The sequence below is a fragment of the Typopeltis vanoorti genome, chromosome 7 (genome assembly GCF_054136105.1).
Source record: "Typopeltis vanoorti isolate ZY-2024b chromosome 7, IOZ_Tvanoo_1.0, whole genome shotgun sequence".
Classification (NCBI taxonomy): domain Eukaryota; kingdom Metazoa; phylum Arthropoda; class Arachnida; order Uropygi; family Thelyphonidae; genus Typopeltis; species Typopeltis vanoorti.
The window spans coordinates 29,627,744-29,646,509 of record NC_143555.1 but is presented as its reverse complement, the minus strand read 5'-3'; the positions used below and the strand labels follow the sequence as shown (position 1 = coordinate 29,646,509).

The following is an 18,766-nucleotide window of genomic DNA, read 5'->3' as shown; positions in this document are numbered from 1 at the left end:
ATAATTTGAATGCTCATATGAGAGGATTTAGGAAGAATCAGTAATTCTTGGGAAATGTTCAAATTAAATTTCAGAAGCTTAATATTAACTTTTACCTTTCTTGGAATACATATCTCAGTCTTTGAGATCCCCATTAGTTTGACTGGCTTTCTCAGCTCTATCATGTCATTCATGATATGGGTTCTTACTCTCTTAAAGAATGACCCGCTTATTGCTGAGACTTGGGACCCAGTATCCAGATGGATATTACAAGGTGTCCCTTCTACCAAGCCTTGAATGACTGTCAGAGAATTATCAGATCTCTTTCTGATGTAGTCCTTTCTTTTTCTCGGTTCATCTACTGAACCTTTTCTAGGGAGCATAATATTGGACTTGCACCTTATTCCTCTAGGGGGATGACTTTCTCTTCTTATAGCAGTTTCTAGCTAGGTGCCTAACTTTGTTACAGTTGTAACATTAGGGAGGCTTTCTTCTGCCTTTTTCTTTGCTACTCCCCCTCCCCCCATCCTGACATGAAATATATTAGGAGGTTCTTATATTGAGCTCTCCTAGTTGCATAATAATAGCATCTAGTCACTCCATTACTGGCTGATGTAGCCTCTCTACCTCCTGCCTAATTAACAATCTTACTGCCTCCATGCCAGAGGAATCAGTTAACTTTGGTTTGTGGTCAATTTTTCTTCATCCACAACCTTAATGAGTCTTATTCTCTATGTTTACAACCTTTTCTTCCCTAAGCTTATCAAGAACTTTCTTAGAGTTACTTGTTTGGAGGTAGAGGAAGGATGAATATCGCCAAGCCTCTCCTCTCTTTCTCTGACCATGAGGTAACACTCCTCCAAGTTCTTTATTTTCTTTTTATACGCTGTCTCTTTTAGTTCGTTCTTTAACCCTAATCAAAACTGATGGGAAAACTGCCCAATCAAAATGCGACTCTTCTTCCCCGTAAACACTCAGACTACTTGCAAGGGTCAGTAATCTGTTATAGAAGTTTGTAACACTCTTTGTTTCCTTGCGTGCATTTCTGTAACTTCCAAAGATTAGGGATTGCTTTCCTTGCCTTGGAATACTTCGATATCAAACTATCTTTAAATTTTGAGTATTCCAAAGTATCTCTAACAATGGTGAACGAATTTAAGAAGTCTTGGCTTTGCCAACCAGTTTATTTCTAAGAAGAATCAGTAATAAGTCCGACCATCTCCCTATCTTTCTTAACTCTTCTACAAAACTAAAATACGAATGAACATCATCATTATTGTCTCCAGAGAATGATGGAATAACAAGGTGAGGATTTATAGTCCTAAAGAACTCCTTGTCATTCATCATTATGTCAGTGCTAGTAGGGTCCCAATCAGTATTGTCAGTACTCATATTTTTACAAATTGCTTAAATTCTAACTACCTGTTATTTTAGCTAAAACTATCCCAATCTACTTTACTTGATATTAAAGCAGGTGGATTTTATTCTCTCGACTGTGCCATTGTTAAATAGCATTAATTATTTAAATTCAATGTCTGCTGCATCTTTGTATATACTTTCTTATTTAATTATTTATTTTAACTTAACTTAGTCTTAACTTAACTTTGCTTTACTTTGTTCAGTTTCACTGTGTTAGACTATCAACTGCCTTAACATAAACTTCTCAAGGTTAATCCTATTGTGACCAATTTCTGTCCCCTCTGCTATTAAACAAACTTTTGGAAACACACACTGTTTCCAAAAAGTTACTTGACAGATGCATTACAAGTGTCCAATGCTTGAGCATCCATTGAAAAGGTTGGAATAACATATCTGTGTATTAATTGATTTTTAAAATAAATTTGTTACTAATTTAACTCATGTAAGCAAATTTTTCAGATTATTTTTATTTTTAGTAAGTTTTTTTTAAATAAATACATATTTTTTAATAAATATATCTAACTCTCCAGTGACTTTTTCCTTACCCTTTATATACATTTGTTAATAAAATGTGTAGAAAACAAAACTTAGTTTATCTGTATGTAACATAGGGAAACATCAAATACAGTGGCCTGCAACCTATAAAGTTAAGGAGAGAACTTCTACTTTGTATTAGCTATTCATATGCATGATTAAAATAGTTATTCAGAGAAAAGGTTATATTTCTGTTTTGAAGTCAGTATGTAAAAGTTCGATGTTGCCAAAATATAAATTATCTAAAACATCGACTTTTTACAGTGGGAACTCACCTATATTTTCTTGTACAAATGTATTTTATTTTTTCTATATAAAGCTATCTGTATAAAGAGCAAAATAAGCCCAAAGGAAATCAACTCACTCATTGTTTAAGAAGGGATGTAGAAGTATTGAAACCAAGAGCAATGCCTGAAATTCGGCATGTCTTTTGAAAATTGTTTGCAAGTCCCGTCACAGGTGGCCTTCAAGGTCGATATTGAAAGGGCGCTGTGCAAATCAAAAGGAAAGGCCCGTAGGCAGGATTAAGGAGGTAAAGGGAGAAAGTAAGATTGGCGGCGAATATTCGAGAAACATTATCCAGGGTTCTCAAAACTACTTGCACGGGGACGTTAGGGGTCCCAAAAACTTAATCCAAGGTGCAGGGACACTGGTGTTTAAAAGGTTTGGTTCTGAGATGAAAAAGCCTTACTTTTCTTCATCCTGCATGATTCATCCACAAGAGACTGATATCAAGAGGTGACGTAAGTTCTGGAGGGGAAGACGGAGAGACCCGTCCACCGATAACCGCTCCAGTCACAGCCGAAGATATCTGGAGGCAATAAGTTAAGGAGAAATCTTGCTGTATTGATCCTAAAGCTCTGACGCTCATTTGAGTAAGTGCATGACCCGACCTATGCAGAAATCCTTCGCTGGGCAGGTCAAGATGCCGGAAAACCTTCCCTATATCCCGTCAGCTGCCGTGACTATTCATCAGTGACCTGTATCGCTTCAAGGAGAATTCCAGAACACGGAACGGAGGAGAGAAACCCCGCTCAAGTGCCGAAAAAAGAAGGAAGATACATGCAAGATAAGAAGAGACCCATGTGAGTCTATCTATTCATTAATTGTTTGCGAATTAAGAAAGAATTCCCTATCAAACTGTTAAATTGTCTAGTTTAATGAGATTTATTTAGAGTGTAATCATTACTTGTAAATGTGTGTAATTGCTAACGAGTAAAGTATGAGTGCAGTTAATTTCCCTCAGAGAAAATATTGAGCTATTGAAATTTTTTTGATTAATTATATGTGCACTTATGATTGAATTTTATGATATAGTATGTTCCTGCTATCATATCATTGGAATGTTTGAATCTCAATGAGGTAGATTGTATAAATATAATTGCCCCTAGATTATGATTAAGTGTTTGAAAGGAATGAGATTCTGAGAGATATATTTTTATACATGTATGTTGTATTTTGATTGATGCTAAATTAGGAATGTCAAGCACACCTGATGAGTTCATGTTATTTGTAACTTCCTCATACAAATCAGGAAGTTACAAATAACATGGTGTTATTTTTAAGTATAAAGTATAAAAGTATAAGTATAAAATATATATAAAGTATGCTTTTAACAAGCATACTTTATATGCATGTTGACTTTCAACAAGCATATAAAGTATGCTTGTTGAAAGTCTCACTAAGTAAGTGAGAAAGAATATACTAGAAACCAAGTTGAGTGATTGAGAAAGACTAAGAATTACCTTTCAGAAATGAATCTTGTGATTTCATGTGATATGTACAATTATTAGACCAGAAATTAAACTTATTCTTATTGTTGATAAAAATAGTTGTCTGATTCAATCTTTTGCAATGCACTGATCCTAAAAACACTATTCAGACCTGATAGCAGAACCTCAATGATTAGCAGTGATTTAAGATGAAAAGCGAGTAATTTTGCCATGACTGCAAACCTGGGCTAAGATAGGATATAAGTCATTATTTGATCTACTAGGGCAGTGGTCACCAAAGGGGTCGATATGACATTGTTTGGGGTCGATTCGGAGTCAGCAGAAAATTATAAGACATCATTGTATGGGTAATATTTAATTTGGTTAACTTGGATTACCTCCATGACAAAAGACATGGAGGTAATGACAACACAATTAAGAGTGAATCGTGGGATCAGTACCTCCATCTTACAGGTCCTATTCATGGACCTGTAAGATGAAGCGAGGTCATGAAAATAGTTACTGAGGCCAATCAAGTGGGCCAAAATGACGTATTTACCAATAAACGGATGTTGGTGGTTCCTGCCGGACAGTGCAGTGGAAGCGAGATTGCAGCACTTGCGTGGTTCTTATTTACTGATACTGACAAATATTCGATCCTAGTCTCATTTTTGCGCATCGACATACAAATGAGCGTTAATGTTCTAAAATTCATCAACATACATATTATAATTCAATCGTTATTCATTCACGAACTAAACTTCTCTATGTTGAAGAGTTGAGCAGCGTTGGTAGTAATACCAGTGATATTACTAGTGATAGTAATATAATAATATATACTATATTATACATACAATAAACACTGTAACTATAAAATAAACAATCTAAAAACTCACACAGCCGTCTGTTTTTTTGCTTGTCCTGTTATAATTACGTAATAGTAAAATATAGGGGGTCGATAAAAAGTCAAGAAATGCTTGAAGGGGTCGACGGGCAAATGACTTTAGCGACCCCTGTACTAGGGTATGAAAGCTTTCTTTTGCCCATAGGGGAATTTCAGAGGCGCAGTCTTCAAACAAATAAATATCTGGAAATCCCAGACATAAAAAAAAATACTTATGGTAGAATAAGAAAGAAAATACAAAAAGATTAAGTTAAAGAAAATAAAAAGTAATAAATAATTTACAAAGGCACAATAACATTATATTACAGTGGCACAGCCGACATAGATAGAAAGCATGATAAGATAATTGATAAGATAAAGAAATATTGCTGATAAGATTTTGCGTGATAAGATAATATAATATAAAGAATAAACCCTCGTTTACAAGTAAAAGTTTATAAAAGGTTGGCAAACAAATCTTTTGCATAAAGGCATCCATCAATAGACTGTTGTCGGTGTTGTGAAAAACAACACCGAAATATTTAGTTTACACTAAATATTTCAGTGCTGTTTTAATATTTTTATTAATTATCATAATTTAATATTCCCCATGTGATTCTTTTTTGCTGTGTATGTGCATCTGGTAAAAGTAACAAGATTTTAATGTAATATAAGATCTTGCTAGAATCTTTTTGGTGATATAAAATACAATAAACTTTTAACTTTTATAAGTTAATAAAAACATGGCCTGTTCACGGACAATTCGTTGCAAGGAAAATTCATCGCTCAAACTATCGATCGCGGAAAAAATTCACTGAAAATGTTATTCGCAAAAATTGAAATGATATTGCTTTGATACTGATATATGAAAAGTAAATGCAGTGCAAGATAAATTTCACCAAGTATAATTTTATTATGTATCTATGTATTAGTCCACACAGTTAGCCAAGTGGTTGGGTGCTTCGCAACCATATGCCTGGGAAAGGAGTGTCCTGGGTTCGATTCCTGTCGCTGACATGAGAAGTTTAGGATCTTTCTCAGACATAGCCAAGTTAGCAGGTCTTGGACAAGGACTGAAGGGTTTTTCTCCCCAGTTTATCTGTGGTTTTTCCTCCCACGCGCAGGCAAACCGGCCTTGAGAACATTCTTCTTTTACAACATACATACTTCATACATAAACAACATACTTCTTTTACAGACGTAGGATACGCTGGGAGGCATAAGACAAACCACCTTATCCTCGTATAATGGTTGCAGTTATAAGGAAAAGGTAAATGAGGGAAAGATTTATGTATTATTTCTTTAGATTTTAATTAGATTTTCATAATATTTTTATTCTTATACAGTGAAAGTAATATTTTATTGATCAGTGAGTTTCCTAATTTCTGTTTCATATTGAAAATGTATAAATATTCTTTCTTACTATGATACTACAAGTTCTGTTGATGGAATATTAATATTTACAAAACTGGAATAGGGTGGTTTAGGGAGAAAAGGCACCAGATTTAAGAATATTTATTATGTGAGCTGTTCATTGTTTTTCTGCACACTTAGACACCCATCCAGATGTGATATACAGGGTGTTTCAAAAAGAATGACCTGATTTCAAAGAATTATATTTAATAATGAAAATGTGGTACAGTTACAAAATAAATTACCAAGTATGAAGTAAGGCCTCACCACAATTACAAATGCTCAATGTGGTTGAGCATTTGGTTCATGGTTGCAGAGATATACAATTTTCAAATCGGGACATTCTTTTTGAAACACCCTGTATATAGTATATGCACATTTTATCTGACTAATTCAGAAGATGAGTTGTTACAGTTACACGTGTATTTTGAAAATAACTCCACTTTTCTTACATAGGAAAAATATGTTATAAGCTGTTATCGTTAACAGAGCTAGTTTAAGATCATAGGTGCACTTTTGAGTAATTATGTTAAAGAAAATGGTAATAAAATTACATAAATGCTATCATAATGATGTAAATCAGCATTAGCTAAATTGCCATCTGCAGCTGCAATACTAATCTTTACCTTTTCCTCAGGTGCTAGTATTTTCAGATGAAGAAATTCATCTCTCACCTGATAACAATTACAAACATCCATGCCTATTGTGAGTTTCAAATCCACAGCTCATTGCCGGGAGAGGGTACGCTATCTAGTCAGTTGTTCATCATGGTTTATTTACAATTTGTAAATAGGGAAATGAACTAAATAAATAGGAATAAGAAAAAAAGTTAATTATTATATGTGGTTTTCCAGGCATCTCTGTTTTGAGCCAGTTGAGTTATTTCTCATGGAGAATCTGTGCTGATAAGGTGGTTAATATATAAAACAATACCAGAATTGTTTAGTTGGTCTTCCTCTCCATCTTTGTTCATTTGAGGGGACGTGTAAAAATAAGATCTCAAATTATAGAGAAGGAGGACGTCCCATGTCCCATTGATGTCCAAGCCAATCAAGTTGACGTTGGGTTTCAATCAATGGATTTTGGCTTGCCTCTTCTAAAATACTGGAATTACGAATATGATCCTTCCAAGAGTAACTGAGTAAACAGTCTTAAGCAGGTTGTATTAAAGCTACACTAGTGGCCAAAATTGTGGAAACCATTTGGAAAAAGTGTATTTTTGAGGTTTGATGGCTCATAATATCACTCTTTTGGTGTAATACCATAAAATTATATATCAGTGGAAAGATAATTTAATCAAGAATCTAATGCAATAACTTTCATGAAGGATTTTTTATTAGAACAGCAGTTATAAAGAAGAAAAGTGAAACACAGAAAAAATGAAATGTACAAAAATTCTCACAATGTGAGTTAATACTTAGTTGAGTAACTTTTAGCGTTAATTACGGCCTTATAATGCCTTCCCATGGAGTGAACCAAGTTTTTTAGTTCTGCAGCTGTTATAATGTGAAACCAAGATTGAATTATTGCTTCTATTAATAGGGTTTTATTGGTGGGTTGCTTCTGACTAACAAGTTTCTTTAGGTGGCTCCATAGATTTTCGATTAGATCCCAGACCATAACCCATAGATTGGGTTAAGGTCTGGGCTATTCCCATGCCATTCCAGCAGTGGAATATGATTATCTTGAAACCACTTTTTGCTCACAGCAGCAACATGACATGGAGCTGAATCCTGTTGAAATATAAATGCTTCATTATCTTGGAAAAGATCACATGCAGAAGACTTCAGTTTGGGCTCAAGTATTTCATTTATGTATTTTTGGGCATTTATATTCCCATTAATCACACAAATTCTGCCCACACCTTTTGATGCCATACAACCCCAGATCATAACACTGAGGGTTTCACGGTAGGCGTAATGCAATCAGAATGCAAATCTTCTCCGATTCTTCTCCTTACGTATTTTATGCCATCACTCCAAATAGCACTGTCCCATTGTTCCGCTGTCCAGTTAACATGGGTTATAGACCAGTTTAATCTTTTCAACCTTTGTTTGATAGATAAAAATGGCTTTTTTTTGTGGAATTCTAGCATTTAGACCAAATTCCTGCAGTCTGCGCCGAACAGTCCTTGCACTCAACTTTACATTGTATTGCACCATTTCATCTTGTATACACCCAGATGATTTTCTTCTGTCATGTAGGCACAGTCTCTCAATTCGTCTATCATCACTTGCTGATGTGCAACTTTTCCTGCCTTTACCAGTCTGGTTTTGTAGTGACTGAGTCTCTTTATACCTCTTCAAAAATTTAGAAATGCCACCTTTGGTTAAGTTGCCACCAATTTTTGTTCTAATTTCTTCATAACTGTAGCCTTGTTCACTTAATAGTACTATTTTACATCGCTTTCTCTGTGACCAGTCAACTCTTTGCACCATTTCTTTATTTTTATTACGTTTTACAAGCTCACTAAATGAAAGAACACAAAAAAAAAAACCCAACCAACTTGATGGCAATCACATAACACACAGACAAATGTCCTTCTCTCTGCTCCAATACATGACATTAATAGCTGAATTCTACTGTGACCTTATTGGCTCATTGCCAAAACAAGATCACACCTGATTGGCTCTCTAAACACTCATGCTTATTGGCTACATTCAAATGAAGGAAAGCTACTTCATATCAACTAAGCAAGTTGTGCTTCTTTTTTCTGGTTATTTGGCTATAACTTTTCATAGAATACAGATAATTGAACAAAGTTTGTTGCATTACATTCTTGATTAAATTATCTTTCCACTGATATATAATTTTATGGTATTACACCAAAACAAAGTGGTGTTATGAGCCATCAAACCTCAAAAATACACTTTTTCCAAAAGGTTTCCACAATTTTGGCCACTAGTGTATTAATGGTTTTTATTGCTTTTTTTTTTTTTTTGGGTGGAACCTTCCCATGTTTCTCCACAATACAAGAAGGTAGCCCGAGAGATTGCTTTGTAAAGCCTAATTTTTGTTTCCAAGGTAATGAGGGACGATTTCAATATATTTCTTAGATTCTTGTGTTGATTGAGAGTTTATATTTTCTTAATAATATGTCATTTACACTATTATTGCAGCTTGGCATAGTTTGTCAAAGTGTTGTTGCGCCTTGGCTAAAGATGAGCCTATTAATACTGTATCGTCTGCATAGCTGAGGTTGTTAGCTGGTTGAGTCTGTTGTTAATGACGTGATATTTCTGATTACAGTTTCCTTTGGAATGGTTCACAAGAGAAGTAATTAATTACATATTTCACTTGGAAAGCATCCATCTATATATTTTTTTCAGTAAAAAAGACTAAATATAAAATTTTAAATTTCTTCATGACATAAAATACTAGTATTTGAGGAAAAGGTAAAGAATTGAAGCAGCAGATTTACTTATGCATTTACATAATTTTATTATAATTTTCTTTAATATCCGTACTCAAAATTGCACCTATGATCTTAAATTAGCTCTGCAAATGATAGCAGCGTGCAAAATGTCTTTACTATGCAGGAAAAGTGCAGTGATTTTCAAAATGCATCTGTATTAAATAACTGAAACACGTCACCTTCTCAATTTGTTCATATAAAAAATATATCACATCTGGATGGAAATCTAAATATGCAGAACAGAAAAATAGTGAATGGTTAGAAGAATCAATATTCTTAAATATTTTGTTCTCTCCAATAACTATTCTAACTATTAATAGAATAGTTAATAGGAATAAATAATATTATTATTATTATTATTATCCAACACCTCATGGAGTCAAAGACTCGTCTGGGAGGTCCTTTCATCACACAGAGTTCATCATACCATGCTTTGAACACATTCAAACTCCCTACAAACACCACACTCTCAGGAAAGGCATTCCAATCATTTACAACTCTGCATGAAAAAAACCTGCCTCTCACTCCAATACTCACGCCTTCCTTATACCATTTCCAGGGATGACCTCTGGTTCTCCCCTGATCTCCCACTATTTTCTGTAGAACTTCTCGGGCATTGATCCTATAACAACACCTTACGAACTTGTAGGTCTCTATCATATCTCTCCTCTTCCTCCTATCCACCAGACTCTGCAAATTGAATCTCCTCAATCTTTCCTCATACTCGACATTCCAGAGGTCAGAAACTACCTTAGTCGGTCGCCTTTGGACCCCTTTCCAACATCTCTTCATTCTTTTGAAAACCAGATGCCCAAATCTGGCCACAGTAGTCCATGTGTGACCTAATCAAAGCCATATATAACGGAACAAGAATCTCCCTACTTCTACACGTCAGTGTCCTCCACATCATTCCCTGAAGCCTTCGTGATGTCTTCACAATTTTGGCTATGTGTCCCCTAAATTTCAGATCCTTATCCACTATCACCCCCCCCCCCAGATCTCTTATTTCTTCCACCTCCAACAATGTATCCTCACCAAGCATAAATTCTGCATCCCATCTTTGTTTTCCAAATTTTAAAACCTTATATTTTGCAACATTGAACTCGCATCCCCATTTCCGTGCCCAATCACTCATTTTATTCAAGTCTTCTTGTAAGGCCACAACATCTTCACTACTCTTCATGGTTCGTCTCAACTTTGCATCATCTGCAAACAACTGAATATCTCCATCCAAATCTTCACCTATATCATTAATATACAATTTAAACAGTAATGGCCCTAAAACACTCCCCTGAGGCATTCCACTAGTGACTTTCCTTTTCCTGGATATTGCTCCCCCATACACAACTTGTTGATACCTATCAGATAGCCAGTCTCCAATCCGATGCACTAATCTATTTTGACTATCAATTTATCATGAGGTACTCTATCAAAAGCCTTTGTGAAATCTAAGTATATTACTGTGTATCCTTCTCCTCTGTCCAAGGAAGCAGTCACTTTATTGTAATAAGTAGGTAGATTACTAAAACATGACCTCCCTTTAGCAAATCCATTCTGTCCATCAAAGATAATACCATTGTTGTCAACCCAACTCTGGATCTTAGTTCTCACAAGCTTCTCCAACCACTTAACCACAACACCTGACACACAGATAGGCTATAGTTTGATGCTTGAGTTCGATCACCTCCTTTATGAAGTGGCACAATCTTGCCCTCCTTCCACTCCTTAGGAACTTGACCGAGTACAAGACTCGCATTAAAAAAATATGTCAAGGCAGGTGTCAACTCCCTGGCACATTCCTTCAGAATATGTGGTCATATATTATCAAGTCCCACAGCCTTATTAACATCTAGTTTACTCAACTCCCTATTCATCTCTTGCTCACTTACAGTCAGTCTCTCCTCCCCATCATCTACTGCTCTCAATCTCTCCATGAAGTCACATTCACAAGATTGAAAGACCTTTATGAACTGCTCATTAAGTATCTCCAGCACACATTCTGCAACAGTTGTCTTTATACCATTTTCTCCTATCAATATATCAATATCCTTCCATAATCATTCTTTCTTTTGCTGGCTTCATTAGCTAACTGCTGTTCATACCTCTTTTTAGCTACCCTCACCAACCAAGTCACCCTCCTTGCCTGGTCTTTGTAGACCTCATGGAATTGGTTATTTCCACTTCTCTTGTGCTGCCTCCAAATGCCCTCTTTCTCTGTATCGCATGCTTAATCTCTTTATTCATCCATCTCACACCTACCTTATTTAACCTTCTCACCCTTGGAATACATTTAGACATTGCATCTACTAAATAGTTTTTGAAAATCCCCCAAGCTGCATTGATCTCTTTTCCGGCTAATTCCTTTCCATGCTACACCCACAAGCTGTCTCCTGAGCTCTTCATAATCACCCCCATTGTAGGTTCCACATATACCCTTTTCTCACAGAGGTCCTCACACTGCTGGCAACCACCCAGGTAATCACCTCATGGTCACTCTCACCAATTGGTAGATGATTTGACACCTCATTTATAATTACATCCTCTGATGAGATGACCAAATCCAAGACCCTCAATCCTCGCATGCCCTCTGTTGCATACTGTCTGAGGTAGTTATCCCTCAAAAACTCGTTTTCTTTACTTCCAGTTGCTATCTCATCATTCCAGTCTATATTGCCATAATTAAAATCGCCCATAATGATCTCCCTTTTCTTATTTGCTTGGCTAATCTGATTATACATTTCATTATCACCACCATCCACGTTACCTTGTCTGTAACAACATCCAACCAAGTACAGGTAGTCCTCGACTTACGACTGCCAAAAATTATTTTGTTATATACAATTTTTAAATTATTAAAAATTGTATATAACAAAAATAATTTGTTACCAGCATATACATACATATATCACATTGCTTTTGTATATGCATCACAGTATTTGACAATTTTAGGAAACAACAAGAAGATAAATACAGTGAGCATACATTTAACGCTAGTAAAGGCTGGTTTTATCGATCAAAAGCCGATTTAACTTGCATAACATACGAATAATGGGAGAAGCTGCTAGTTCTGATTTTGAAACTGTCGATATTTTCAAGAAAAATCTGAAAGAGATGATAAAAGATGAAGGCTATTTGCTAGAGTAGATTTTTAATGTAGATGAAACCGGACTGTTCTGGAAAAGAATGCCAAAACGAACTTACATTCACAGAGAAGCTACATCGGCCCCTGGTTTTAAGGCATTTAAAGATAGGATTATGCTGCTTCTTCTTGGAGGACATGCTGCTGGTTTTAAATTGAAACCATTTCTTGTTTGCTATTCACAAAACTCCAGAGCTTTGAAAAATAGTGAGAAGAATAAGTTGCTGGTTTACTACAGGAGTGATCATAAGGCTTGGATGATTTGTTTTATTCGAAGACTGGTTCTTAAATTGTTTTATTCCAGAAGTACGTGTCTTAAAATTCTATTGCTGCTTGACAGTGCTCCAGGACATCCTCTTCACATAGGCGATTTGAATGAAAATATAAATATGATGTATCTACCACCCAATACAACAGCTGTGATTCAACCTATGGATCATGGTTCGATTACTACATTCAATACATATTATTCAAGACATATCTGAAAACTAGATTTTCTCAAGCAGTAACAGCAATGGACAAAGATGCTATAACATTATGCGAGTTTTGGAAAAATTACGATATTAACCAATGTATTCCAATGTTCTGGAACTTCACGGAAGTTCCAGAACATTGGAACTTCATGGAAGGAAGTATCGGAACAATGTATGCGAGGAATTTGGAAGAAGTTACTACTGCAGGAGACACTCAAAGAGTACACTGAGCATAGCATGTTAGAACAAATTGATGAAGGGATAGTTGAAATTGCAAGAAAACTGGATCTAGAAATCAATATTACATATAGAAGAATCATCAGTTCACCTTAGTGGTCAAGACTTGATTTTCCAAAACGAAAGAGTTGTAGAAGAAGAATGGAATAATGAGGAAGATGAAGATAAATCATTAAAAAATTTAGTGTAAAATGATTAGCTGAAGTATTTTCCAAATCAAATCAAGGACCTCAGCTAGTTGAAAATATGGATCGAGACACTGATCGCTTTGCAAAAGTCAAGACGCAGTCAGATGTTATCATGAAATATATGAAGAAGAAAAGAAAACAAAAACCCAACAGACAACATTAACCAATTTTCTGATTATAAAAGCTATTCCCAATCGTGAGAAATAACCATATCCTCCAAATGAGTGACAGTTACTCACCTGTTTAATTAAAGATGCCGTTAATAAGTTTTATGTTTATGTTAACTAATATTTAAAGGAATTTCAAATTAAAGTAAGTGCACCATTTTTGATATGTGTTCATGTATTTTTTTTTTTCTTAAATTTTTCTTTCTCAATTTTGTATTTATGTATTTATATGTATATGCACTAATAAATAATTTATAAATGTTTATGTAAGTTTATATATTTTTAACCATTTTAAGTTAAATAGAAACCTAATTTATGAAAATATAACAGAAATCAAACAAATCAAGAATTAGAAAAAGTCCTCGACTTACGACAGAGACGTTGGAACAGAACCCCGTCGTAAGTTGAGGACTACCTGTATTTGATTCCATTCACTTCTATCTCACACCATACTGCCTCAAAACCACTGGTACTATTTCCCTCTTGCATCTCTACTTTGAATGGACATAACTCTTTCTCTATCATCAATAGCACTCCCCTTTCCTTTTTACCCCTTCTATCCTCACAAAACACATCATACCCTTCCATCTCTATTCCTGTCAGGATGTCGTCCTCTCCCAACCATGTCTCACTTATTCCGACAATCTTTGAATGAACAGACGCAATTAGTGCAACCATTTCATCTGCCTTGTTTCTTATACTTCTAGCATTTATATACAAACACAACAGCTCATTTCTGGATCTACAGCTAGTTCCACTGATACCACTCACTCGATGTGATCTCTCCATGCTCGACTGGGGCCATTTACCTTTCTGCTTATTCATTTTAAAACCCCTTTTTAATTCCAGTTGTTTCCTCTTGATCCCAGGTCATCCCATTCCTTTCCTGTCTACACATGCTCTCACCTCCTCTCGGAGCATCCACCTTTTCACGCTGTGTACCCCTGTCCACCCTGAGCCTCCCCGTTTCCCTGCTCCTCTTGCATACCCATTCTCTCATTTTCTATACTCATACCACTCACTTTCTCATTCATAACCACCTCTTCAATCTCTCCTGTCTTACTCTCCTGCTCTTCCACATCACTTCCCGCTTGATCTGATTCATTCTCTCTCACTCTACTCACTTCTCTACCTTCCTGCAGCAGTCTCTCCAAGCAACTCACACCATAACCACTCAAATGCAGTCCATTCCATTGCTCCTATACAGTTCACTTTGTCCTTCAAACTCAAGTCTCAATAATAGGAATATATAAATAGTTAACTATAAATATTAGTTGGATATAACTATTATCCCTAAATATTCTTAAATATGGTGCTCTTTCTCCCTAATCATCCTATCCCAGTTTTGTAACAATTAATATTCCATCTGCACAGCCTGTAGTAAGAAAGAATATTAATAACTTTATACAGAATGAAAATTTTCACAACGCTAAGTATAATCGAAATAATAAATCATATATAAAATATTTCTTTTCTTTTTTTTTTTTCATATATGGGAATGACATGAAACATAATTTCAAATTTTCTTGCAATTAATTTTTCACCTGCTGAATTGTCCAGACACTCCTCTGGCCACCACCACTATTCTGACCTAAATAAAGCAGTTTATTTTACAAAAGCAAAATAATCTGTTTTAGTTAATTTAACTTGAAAAGTTACTTTTAGAAGTGATTGTTTCTTTTCTGCTAAGATAATATTTGATTTTTTTTTTTTTCTTTTTTGTGATCAGTATGATTTATTATTTTTTATGTTATTGTTTCATTACACATTCTATATAAAATATAAATGTCAGAGAAGTGGTTTTCATTCAGTAGCCTTTATGAAATGTGTGGCTGTTAGATTTATTGACTTTTGATTAGGTTAGACAACATATGATAGCATTGTATTAATTCAATTCTACATCTTTAGATAATTTGCTGTCTAAGTATAGTTTTTATTTCTTGAATTTCATATGATTTAAGTAATCATTATTGAAATTTCTCATGACTAGCTGGAATGCTGTGGAATTGAAGGTCCAAAAGATTGGGATATGAACATCTATTTCAATTGTTCTAGTATAGAGGTTGGAAGCAGGGAAGCTTGTGGTGTGCCTTTTTCTTGTTGCAAGCCTCATCCTAATGTAAGTATTTATGCTGCTTTAGAGATGTGATTAGATCAGATGTACATTTACAATATAAATGAACTCATTAATTAATAGATAAGTACTACACTTAAAACTAATCACTTTTTAATGCACTTAATTTTAATATTTTGACTTAAATATCCTTGAGCCATCAATCTCACCAAAAATTGACAACAGAATAATATGTTTAAAAGCACTTATTCTATTTTTCCTTGTTACTAGCCAGTGTTGAGAGCTCCATAGCATTGGCCAGTATTGACAATGCTCTGTGGTTGGGAAAAACCCTTGTTTGGATCTCATCCAGGATGTGTAAGACCTTTTATAAGGCCTTTTCAATTGAAGGTGAGTTAGCTAGTCTCATACAGAGGTAGAAGAGTTTTCCTCCTTAATTAGAATGGACAAAAGAAAATTGAAAGTATACAGAGAACATTCACTAGGAGTATTAAGGGATATCCTGAAAGTTATGAGACAAAGTTATGCAACTAATTGAAGTTTATAAATTAGTTCATACCAAATGTAACATAGAAGGAATGGCTAAGTTTCTGGGCCTAAGAGCCACATGGGATGTTTTCAGATGTTTGTGAGCTGCAAAATATTTTCTAAAATATTTAATTATTAAGCACATACACACACAGTTATACTCACATTACTAGGGTGCTTATACAAGGCTTATGTTAAGATGGCTTCTTCATGCCATCTTAACATATCAGCCAGGCTTTAAAGCATTAAAACAAAAAAAAATGAAGCTCAATCAGGTGTTTGGGAGGGCAGTACAATGGTTTGACTTTAAAAACTTCTTTACTAAAAAGAGCTTTATAGCAGTAAGTTTTTCCAGAAATTGAGATAAGTTAGAAACCAGTTTTCTTGATGTGAGAAATCCTCTGTTACTTTTTTCCAAAACTCCTTTTGTAGAACTTACACACTGATGAAAGCATGGTTGGTTGGTGAACTAGGCTGGATTTCAGCATTATATCTTAGTCTTTTGCAGTTCTGATTAGGGAGAAAGTTCCATAATAAAATGTTTTTCGTTTCGTAATGATGCTTTCAATTACTGACTTTGAAGTGATTGAGTGTCTGGTGACAGAGAAGACACAGGTTTCTCACCCTTAACAGTAAAGGCAAAGCTTTCCTTCCATTCTTGTTTAAAAACTTATCTTATTTCCACTTCTTAAATGTGTGTTTTGTTTGGTCCAAAAATTATAGGTCATCATCAGTGACATCAGGCTAGTTGAAAACAAAGTAGAACACAAACAATGAATAGTAAATAGTATAGTAAGAACCATGTGATGTTATACATGGAACAACACAAATGGATAACAAATTTGGTGCTTTCTTTAAACAAGCATTCAAACTTATGGTGGCAACAATGGAATAATTGTTTCAGACCATAGGATATTGTGGTTGGTATCAGTGTTCCATGTGTAGCTAGGCCAGATTTCTTAGATCTGTTGTTGGCACTGTTGGATAAGTGTTCTTGCACACATCCAGTTTTTCTGAAGCAAGAAAGGTAACAATGCCGGAAGAGATAAAGGTTATCATTTATCTTCAGAAGATGGAAGCCGTGATGATAGTTTGTTCAAAGGAACAAATGCAGCCACTAAATTATTTTTTAAGGATTCTAGAGATGCCAGAAATGTGTAGGATAAGAACCCTTCATATTCTTTCATTGTTGTTTGAGCTAGGCTTATAGGAATCAAAAATATGCTGTATAGTCCATTCTGGAGTCTATTATGTGCATCTTCATGACTTCAGAAGTCATGAAGATGCACATAACGTTTGAGAAGTTCTTGTTTAGCTGTTATGCTTTTGAGTATATAATATGAGCATGATGTAAGTTTTTTTTTATTCCAATCTTCTGAGAAGGATGGTGTGAGCAGATTGGCATTGAATATAGTGTTCAGCAAAGTTTCAATAAATGGAAATAATTAGTTCACCTGAAGAAGAAGAGTGAGATAGTAAGATGTCTTTGAAAGCCAGTTTGTTTTCTTTTTATATTTCCATTGTGCAATTAATTCATGGATGTAGATTGTTCTGTTTTTTCTAGAAAAGCAGAAAATGTATCTTCTTTGTGGGACGAGATGGCAAAGACATCTATATAATTTACCTAAAATGAAGGCCCTGGTTGTGAATGAGAAAAGAATTTTTTCTAGATGTTTTATATAAAAGTTGGAGAGAGTGGAATCACCTATAGCAACAGTCCATTCAACTTATTTGTAAATTCTGTTCTGACAAATAAAATACCCTGAATAAATGACATTTGAATAATAATCTGACTATATCCAGTGGAAAAGCTTATGAGAGCTGATCAAGAGCATCCTCAAATAGGGATTCAATATCAAATCTAGCCATTAACTTATTAGGTTGAAGAGAAATATTTCTCACTTTATACAGGAAATTGGAAGGATATTTAGGAAAGAACAGGAATTGCTAATTTGAGACTTTAATAAACAGGCTAAAAACTTAGCATTGTGATATGTAGGAGAATCCATACAATCTACAGTAGGATGAAGATGGAATGCCTTTCTTGGAACTTAAGCAAACCATGGAAACATGAAATCCTAGCAAAATAAGGAAGCATAGTATCTCACTCAAGACTGGTGGCTTCATCTGATAGTGAGTTTACTTTTCTGAGTTGGCTGTTGGTGGGTTGTTGATGTCATTGACGTATTGGGGAAGGAGTGGCTCCCATGATTACTCAGTGGAGGTTCCTGACCAATAATATCATTTGGGTCTGTTACCTATAACATAACGGTAATTGTATATAAGAAAAAGGATACTGAAGTTTCTCAATTATTTACCAAGCATGTATATTTTTCCATTATGAATTATGTTTTTGGTTTTAATTTTTTTTTCTTTTTTTTCAGGAAATAATAAAAAATAAACAGTGTGGCTATGATGTTCGCAAGCAGGATTATGTGAGTAAAAGTAATCGTGTTTGGGTTACATTTTTCTAGGTTTGACATTCATTAAACTCAATTAGATAGCATGAACTGAAATCCCTCTATCAAGACATATCTTACACAGTGTTCTTATATTAAGAAATATAGTAGTACCAGAGATGTTGATGGAATGTCTTAGCTTTGTT

General features: G+C 34.8%; 1 protein-coding gene across 2 annotated transcripts in view; it reads left to right on the top strand.

Annotated features, from left to right (window-relative positions):
• Window positions 1–18,766, top strand: part of LOC150104546 (tetraspanin-5-like) — a 231,114-nt gene that overhangs the window by 107,338 nt on the left and 105,010 nt on the right. For both annotated transcript variants that reach the window (XM_090395760.1, XM_090395761.1), the window contains exons 5-6: window positions 15,550–15,678; window positions 18,546–18,596. In XM_090395760.1, the coding sequence (XP_090251886.1) occupies window positions 15,550–15,678; window positions 18,546–18,596 (180 nt within the window). The remainder of the gene's footprint in view (window positions 1–15,549; window positions 15,679–18,545; window positions 18,597–18,766) is intronic.